Source organism: Labrus bergylta, chromosome 16 (assembly GCF_963930695.1).
Source record: "Labrus bergylta chromosome 16, fLabBer1.1, whole genome shotgun sequence".
Taxonomy (NCBI): Eukaryota; Metazoa; Chordata; class Actinopteri; order Labriformes; family Labridae; genus Labrus; species Labrus bergylta.
The window spans coordinates 16377452-16386218 of record NC_089210.1 but is presented as its reverse complement, the minus strand read 5'-3'; the positions used below and the strand labels follow the sequence as shown (position 1 = coordinate 16386218).

General features: G+C 42.9%; 1 protein-coding gene and 1 long non-coding RNA gene across 20 annotated transcripts in view; one reads left to right on the top strand and one right to left on the bottom strand.

The window, feature by feature from the left end:
* Positions 1 to 2859: 2859 nt before the first annotated feature.
* Positions 2860 to 3748, bottom strand: LOC136182983 (uncharacterized). 2 transcript variants are annotated; one of them, XR_010668824.1, is made up of 2 exons: positions 3634 to 3748; positions 2860 to 3103 (listed from the first exon to the last, which is right to left on the bottom strand). It is a non-coding gene; the product is annotated as an uncharacterized lncRNA (long non-coding RNA). The 2 variants fall into 2 exon arrangements; XR_010668823.1 differs by having other exon boundaries at positions 3625 to 3745.
* mapk8ip3 (mitogen-activated protein kinase 8 interacting protein 3) overlaps positions 3739 to 8767 on the top strand; it is a 33081-nt gene continuing 28052 nt past the window's right edge. For 8 of the 18 annotated variants that reach the window (XM_020653221.3, XM_065964322.1, XM_020653213.3 and 5 more), the window contains exon 1: positions 3903 to 4675. In XM_020653221.3, the coding sequence (XP_020508877.2) occupies positions 4370 to 4675 (306 nt within the window). In that variant the 5' untranslated portion in view covers positions 3903 to 4369. Of the gene's footprint in view, positions 4676 to 8767 lie in introns of all 18 variants that reach the window. The other 10 variants (XM_065964326.1, XM_065964325.1, XM_020653225.3 and 7 more) reach the window with 3 other exon arrangements.

The following is an 8767-nucleotide window of genomic DNA, read 5'->3' as shown; positions in this document are numbered from 1 at the left end:
TTCTTCTGCTTTGTCGACCATCACGAGCAGTTTACTGAGACTGAGGGAGGACCGTCGTAGAGCCTCTCAGCTTCTTGAAGAAAGGTGTCAAATGTGAATACTGTCAGTGTTTCACTGCCACCTACTGAAGGAAAGAAGAAAACTCAAGATCCATGCCAGTGGAATGATCCGATCTAAGTTGATTTAATTTAAAGATTTCTCTTTAACTCGTTAATTCTGTAACTTGAATGATCCAGATTTTTGAGCCCTGCTGACATGTATATTAATGCGTCCGTCTCTCTGTCAGGGAGGCGATTTGAAGCGTACAATGTGACGATGAATAATTTAGAAGTGACCACAGGTACACACTGTGAACGCGGGAGTGAGCTGTTCAATATGGAGGTCGTTAAGATTCACTCAGCCTTGGCGTCTGTCGTCCCCCCCCCTTATCTGCCTGTTTTTCTGCTTCATTTACTTTTTTTTGTCTCTTTTGTTAATCCTCTCCACAACGAACAATGGCCCGAGTTTAAACACGTCTGAGTGAAGGAAAGTTCAAGTGAAAGATGTTTTCTCGCAGCTCCTCCTCTTTGTTTGTCCTGTCTGGGATTTCATACGTCGTCCTGTCTGTGAGGTCATGATACAATTATCTCTCGTCATGCTGGGGAACATTTCATAATAAACACAACAGTCTGCATCTGCACACTGAACAAGAAGGTTAAAGGTTTTATTTTAAAGCAAATAACCATCACAAGACCATCTAAAGATACAGATCTTAAGCATGACTTCTGTGACGAGCTTTGTGGGTGCTTCATCTCAAAATAATATATTTCAAATGCACCTGATAAACGCTGAGACATACCTCCCTCATTGTGCTTTACACCTCTGCATGCAAGAAGATTTTGCAACTCTGCTCGTCTCTTTTGCAGAGTCAGATGCATGGGCGGGTAAACGTCTGACCAGGTGAAGCTGAAATCCTGTGCGAGAACGTACGACTCAAAGCTCCTGTCCCAGAGGTAAATCCTTTTTCTGACCATGTTTTGAAGACTCAAGCTGCACAGCATGGCTAACATCATTTTAAATATGTAAGATATCCAGATAACACTCAACCAAAGCACATACTGAAATACGTTTTGTTTTGAGTAACCAAACTTCTTCTGCCAGGCCCCCCTTTGGCAGTATATTCTATATATATGGACCTACACTGAACAACATACTCAGTAGGGTGTTTGTGGCCTAGTGGTTAGTTCACGAGCCCCTTGTACAGAAGCTGTAGTCTTCAAAGTAAGCAGCCTGGGTTCAAATCTGGCCTGTGGCTCCTTCCCCACTCTCTCTCTGATTTCTGACTGTCCACAATCCTGTCTCCACAATAAAGGTATACAAATAGATCTTAAAACACAATGGCAGTCACTGTCTTTGCTGTCATATTCCTATATTTTTTTGAATTTATCTCAAAAAGTAGGCTCAAGAATATCATTTCAGTGTGTGACAACAAACGGGAAAAACTAACAAACGTCTCCTAAAGAGGAAACAATTAACCGTGACACTGACATGAAACTTTATAATCTGTGATGTCCGTGTGGATTCATTTTCAACCTTCACATTCACCCGGAAGTCCTCTCACAAAGTGTACCATGCTTTGCTGCCAGTGATAACCAGCGTGCGTTGTCTTTGTTAAGCCGTGCCGGGCCCCCTCTGTCATAACTCTGGCCCCCCCTAGGGGTCCCGCGCCTCACTTTGGGAATCACTGCTTTACAGAAACACTAGAGGACACTTCAGAGTATGTGCCTGTTAACGTCATGAATGGACCAAAAAGAAACAACAGGTTATTTATTGTTTTTAAATCTTTGACGACACAGTCCAGACAAAGTGTGTCTCAAGAATTATGAGAACCGGAAGTTCCTTAACTCTTGTTCTTGAGGGGTTTTTGTTGGAAATCAAAGAAATCAGTGTCATCTCGTGACTCGGGACTAAAAATAGAGGCAGTAGCCTCAGAGTAAGAGGAGAGTTAGAGGAGTGTGAAACTGTTCTTTGCTCATCTTGACCAAAAGTGAAGAACAAATAATACATTACACTTTAGTCAGGAAACGGTTCAGTTAGTTTCAAAGATTTTCGATGTCTGTGATTGTGGTTTCAGCCTCCTGAAGCATACATTATCAGATGATTGGTTTTTTTTTAGAAACAGAAACGTTGACTCAGTTTCCTCCTGTGTGGGGTAAACCAGCACGTGTCACACAGTTCTTATATTTGGACCCTCTTCAGAAGGATCTGGTCTGCAGCAAATATTGAAGCGGAGAAGCTGATCACAAATTCTCACAAAAGCTCTGATCTTTAAACTTCAGATCAGTCAGTGTTAGAATAAATTATCGTCAGGCTTTCTGAGGGCTCGTCATGATTGGTTGCTCTTGTTTGTCTGGATTTTTAAGCTTTTTGTTTCATTTTTCCGAGAATGCATTGTCATTATTATTAAATTTAGGCACCAGGTCCTGCTGATGACTGACATCAAGTGGGTGTACGGGTAACGTTACGACTTCCGATCAAACCTTTCAAAATAAAAGCTCTGGTATAACGCAAATGTGGAAAAGAGAGGACTCAGTTTATTAAGCAAGCCGTACCCTCAGTACTCTTAACTATATTTTTTATTTAATTACGATAAAAAAGTGAGGACTCTTACAAGAAATATTGCAGAGATGGACAAATGATGTGTTACATATGTGGCGTTGAGGCACTGAGGGAAAACTGGACTCTAAATCTCATTGTGGCTCTGAAAATTACTATTTGACATTATATTCAGATTTCTGTGGCGTCAGAATATTACTAAACGATCCATACTGAGGCTTTAGAGAACAACAGACTAACACAGTTAGTTCATTTAAGTCTTCATAGTTTGTCTTTCTAATAAACTTTATTTCAAAGCACAAATTTACAAAAATACAGTGTAATGACAAAAGTTAAACTATAAGTACTCGGGGCGTCGGTGCAGTGGTTAGTGCCGCGCCCCTCATACATCCCCACAGCCTCCCGTACGCTGAGGTCCTCCAAGTGGGTGGCCTGGGTTCGAATCCGACCTGTGGCTCCTTCCAGCATGTCATTTCCTTCTCTCTCTCTCTCTCCCTGATTTCCATATCTCCAATAAAGGAAGACAAAAAGCACAAAAATAAACCTTTAAAAAACTATATATATGGGGCGCTGGTGGCGCAATGGTTAGCGCGCGCCCCATGTATGGAGGCTGTGGACCGGGTTCACGTCCCACCTGTGGCTTCTCTCCCGCATGTCGTTCCCCACTCTCTCTCCCTGATTTCTGACTCTATCCACTGTCCTATCTCTAATAAAGGCACAAAAAGCCCAAAATAAATCTATATAAGAAAAAAAAACTATATATATCGCCTATATAAATACAAAAAGATGGCCTACCTCGATTATAAACAATAAAAAAAAACAGACATAAACAGAATAAAAGAAATATTAATCAAAAGCAGAAAAGTCAGGGGACAACACAACAAAACAGAAACATTTAGTTTAGTTTACATTTAAAACATTTAGCCTAATGAAAACCTTCACTCGGGAGCAAAGACTCACAGAGTCTCTATGTAGTTTGTTGCTTTATTTTGAAATCGTGACGTTGTTTTCCGGTATCGCGTGCCTGACCTGACGCACCGAGTCCGCTCGCTCGATGCAGACGGTGTGACGTCAGCCAGATTCGGTCAGCTGGCTCCTCCATCTGAACAGCAGGGAGAGCCTCTCCCAAAGGGAGACATCACCATCACCGCCCGAGCCCGGAGCAGCGTCGGCAGCCCGCTGGAAGGGAAGCAAAACATGGAGGAGACGATAGCATAGAGGCAGAGCAGCAGCAGCGAGAGATTATTTATTTACATATTTATTATTTATTTATTTATTTCCCCTGCCTGTAATGGCTGGGGTCCATGTTTGCGGCTGCTGAGAGGCAGGTGCAATATCATCGACGGAGGCATTTCGTTTGTCGGCATGGACTCACCCAGGGCCGATCCACAGGCCGGCCCAGCCCACATCCAGCGCTCCCCGGATCAGATGCTCTGTGCGGGAGGAGAGCAGTAGCTGGGCCGCGACTGGAGGCGATACAACGGGCTGTTGCTGGAGGAAGCGGGGGGGGGGCCTTTTTACATCCGAATATCAGAGCCAGCATTTCCAGAACCGAGCTCAAGGTTATGCGCAACTGCACACAACGACAGCCCGTCCTCGTTCAGTGAATCTGTGCTGCTGAAAAATGGATTCAATGTTTTCTTTATCTTAGTAAAAACTGTGATAGTTTCCTTTTTTTCGGCTCTGAGTGGATCCAAACCGTGACAAACTCGCCTTACAGGCCGTAAAAAACAGTCATCAGCCTCCTCATCTGGAGACAGAACAAGCTGCCAAGATGATGGAGCTGCAGATAGACGAGGTGGTCTACCAGGACGACTACGGCTCCGGATCCGTGATGTCGGAGCGGGTTTCCGGCCTGGCAAACAGCATCTACCGGGAGTTCGAGCGGCTGATCCGCAGCTATGACGAGGAGGTGGTGAAGGAGCTGATGCCGCTGGTGGTGAACGTCCTGGAGAACCTGGACGCAGTGCTGACGGAGAACCAGGAGCACGAAGTGGAGCTGGAGCTGCTGAAGGAGGACAACGAGCAGCTCATCACCCAGTACGAGAGGGAGAAAGCGCTGAGGAAGCAGGCCGAGGAGGTGAGTGACCCCCCCCCCCCCCCCCCAACCGACTGTGTGTGTGTGGGGGGGCCTCTATCCGCATCATCACATCAGCTCCACGCTGCTTTCTTCACAGTCATGGTGCTCTGTCTAATCTGGCTTCATGTGACTCATGGTTGGGCCTGTGACAGGACAGAGTCAAGCTTATTTCAGCCTCAGTGCTATTATGACACATGTTGTATTTCATCAAGCAAATCAAAGTTTCTCTTAACTAGGGTTGTCATAATACCAGAAATTAAAACTTTGATACAATTCTAGTCAAAATCTATCGACTAGTTCTAGTCCTAGGCACCCAAAATTGCGTAATTTCTTGTTTTCATCCATCAGAAAATGCAAGTAAAGTCCAGCACACTGTCAAAATTGCACCAAATGAAATGATGCCAATAGTTGATGGACTCCTTCCTCTCCTACACATCTGTCATCTGAAATAGAAACGCAAAGCCTTTGTCCGCTTTGTTTTTTATAAGCAACCTGCACACAGCGCTGTTAGAGACCTCCTTCTGTTCTGAGAATCCAAAAGGACTCGAGAAACATCAGTTTTAGTATTTGTAAATTGGAATGAACCACCTCTGCTGTCTCTTTCTACGGAAGCCCTAAGCGGACATACATCCTTATATTTTATTTTACGGAGTTTGACTGTCATACCGAGTACATTTCGGTTCTTTTCTCAAAATCTTGCCTTATTTCTCTCATTCTCTCGGGTTAACAATGCTGGTTTTCCTAAAATAGCGAGTTAATTCCTCGAGAAAACTTCTAAAATCAACCCGTACTCACAGGAAACAGAATATGTTGATGCAGGTCCTCTTTGGGCTTCCGTACTCTTTCTCTCACAACAGTTTTAAAAATATGACTGAAAATCTGCAGTTTCCTTTTCAAAGCTTCAGTACTGAGCGATGCTATTGAGCATAAAAATAGCCGATTTTACCTTTAATATAACAAATGACATCCCAAAGTATCGAACATTTTGACCACCTTGCTCTTAACTATAAGACTTTAGGAGGCTGTGGCTCAGTGGTAGAGTCGGTCGTCTCTCAACCGGACGGTCAGGGGGTTCAATCCCCAGCTCCTCCATCACATGTCCGATGTGTCCTTGGGTAAGACACTTAACCCCAAGTTGCTCCCTCTGCTTCATCAGTGACATATGAATGTGTGTGAATGGGATTAGTTACTTCTGATGGACTCTTTACTCAGCAGCCTCTACCATCAGTGTGTGAATGTGTAGGTGTGACCTGCAGAGTAAAAACGCTTTGAGTAGTCAGAGGACGAGAAAATAAAGATACAAGCTCAAGACCATTTACCATTTACTTTAAATGAACTTCAGTTTATGTTGTCATCATCAAATGATCAGATCCTACATGCTGGAAATCTTTAATATGATACTTCACAATTAGAGGAACAGTTCAGGTTTAAATCTAAATCTTCCACTCAGTGAACGTTTACACATAAGTCAGTAATGTCGAGGTCACTGTAGAGCCAGAGAAAGTCCTCAAACTGCTCATTTACTCGGCTGCAACCATATCCTAAAGAAACATTCCTTCACGCACATGATCTGGGACTCTGAATCCATTCTTCACACAGCTTCTGTCGGGTCTCAGGTGCACAGAATTACCTGGAAACAAACATGCAAAGGCATGAGTTTAGTCCCCTTTGCTGTACCATCGGTCCACAAAACACAGCACTAACTCATCTGTGTGAGGTGAGCAGGTTTGTGTGTATAAAGGTGGAAGTATCAGGTATCTCCAGTGTAGGTATGCTCTGCTGTGTAAGGCTTTAATGCACCTTTTGTTCAGGTGAGAATCTGTGCAGACTGTGACAACACCTTTCCTGTGTGCTGTGTACAAGTTGCTAATTAAAGATAAAGTAGAAAACTACTCAGTGTATATATTTCATTCGACGGGTGTTTAAGAGAGGAGCGAGTCCTGCAAATATTGAGAGTAAACCTTTGCACGTTTCCCTGCAACTTATGATCACTGAAAACAAGAAATATTGAATATTGGGAGCCAAGGAGTTCTGATTTTTTTGGCGTGGTATTGAAACATGTGTCAATATCGTTTGATTTACAAAGTTTACATTTTTGGTATCCTGAGAACACTTAGCCACAACCCTTATACTAAACATTTCCTCCACCTCTGCAAACCCTTCAACGAGCACCAATTTTACAATGAACAATAGAAATCATCATCACGCTTTGACACCTCATAGCAGAGGTGTCATATTCAAATCCACGAGCAGACAATATGCAAACACAGAGTAAAGACGCGATAGTGTCAGCAGAACTCTGACAGGCAGTAAGCAGGAGACTGAGCGAGAAAAAAACAGGCACACAAACAACAAAAGTGGACATCAATATGTGGATATCATGTTACAGACTAAACTCCGCCTCCAGCAAATCTTGTTCTTTTTTTCATTCCTGTCTTTCTCCGAGCAGTTTGTGTGATCCAGCAGACATCATCATAGATCGACTTTAATCCTTCTCCCGTCCAGAGAGTCCTCGGCATATCACCGTCAGCGCAGCTCGTATCAGCTTAGCTCGTATCAGCTTAGCTCAGCTTTTAGTCTGTTTCACCCCCCCCCCCCCCGCTGGGTTTCCTCCCCAGTTTGTGTCTCATGAAAGCTGTTAAATTAGAGGGAGCTGTCTGGTTCATATTTAAAGATCAGTGTTAGCCTCTTTAATGTCCTGAGAGAATTATTCATCTTTAAAATATGATCATAGAGGAAGTATTCAAAATAACCAATCCAACAGATTCTGCAGATTCCAGTCGGTTTTCGTTCCCATCTTGGATTGCATCAACATGTTGCATCGATTCTGAAAGTCAAAATATAAATATTTCTGCGATATGTTGCCGGTGGAGAGACAACAGCAAACATCACGACAATGCTGTTGATACATTAAAACTCTCAGTGTTAAAACATTTATTTAAGGGAGATTTACATTTTCTTCCTGTTAGAATCTGACAGGTTAAAGTTCTGACCTTCAGCTACAGTTTCACCAGACTTAAACTTTGATGTGATTCTAGTAAAAATCAAACGATAGAAGCACCTGTGTAGTTACTACTGAAACACAAACACAAAAAAGTCCTAGGTGATGCGTTTCATTAACCTCTGAGCTTTTGTGAGTTGGCATGGCAACAAGTCGAACAAGCAACATGAAGTACCTTTGTTTACCAGGCGATAATAACACACTACATCAGTGATTCTCAACTGGTGGGTCAGGACCCAAAAGTGGGTCGCAGAGCTGTTTTCAAAGGGTCGCAAACATCTGACTAGAGAAAAAAAAAGTTGCATAAAGTCCATGAAGCGCTCGTAAAACATGTTGGCTTTGTTCCCTCACATGTTTCGTACCATCCAAGGTCCAAACTGCCTGTTGCCAAGCAGCCCCTGCTCTGTGCACAGTATTTGTTAATTTCTTGTTTAATTATCCAAAGTTGCAGACAAACTCCTGCACACTTTCTAAATAGCATCCAAAAAACATTGGCAACATGAAAGTTTCCGATGTTTCTGTGCAATTAAGAAAACATGCAGGAGTTTGCTGCTTCATTGTTTGACTGATTCATTCGCTCTCCTTCTCGCCTCTCTTATGAAGCAGATTCAGTATTTGTGATATAAAGCATTAAGTTTACAGAGATTGTGTTGTTTTCAACATTCGGCCGACCTTAGATCGCGATAAGGATCAAAGAACTGATCAGTGTATCGATAATGACAAGTGTAGTTACAGTTTTTAAAAGCTTAGTTTCACGCTGGATCTGTGTTGGTTAAATTGTAAACTTTGCTCTTATTCATGATTCAGGACTTTTAAGAATAGTCATTTAAACAGTTTAGAGTTTTCTATCATGCACGTATCCTGCATGTTATTGTTCCTGCATTTTATTTTGTTTTCAGGACTCTTAACGCTTTGTTTCTGCCAGCTTGAACCGTATGACTTCATTTCAGCTCCCTGAAGGCGACCGATTTCAAAGGCAAAAATAACAGACAGTTTGGACCGAGTATATTGGAGGGTGTGATGGGGGATGGGACGGCGTTCGAGGGGTGGGGAATCATAGGAAATCAATATAGCACACTGAGGACGCCCCG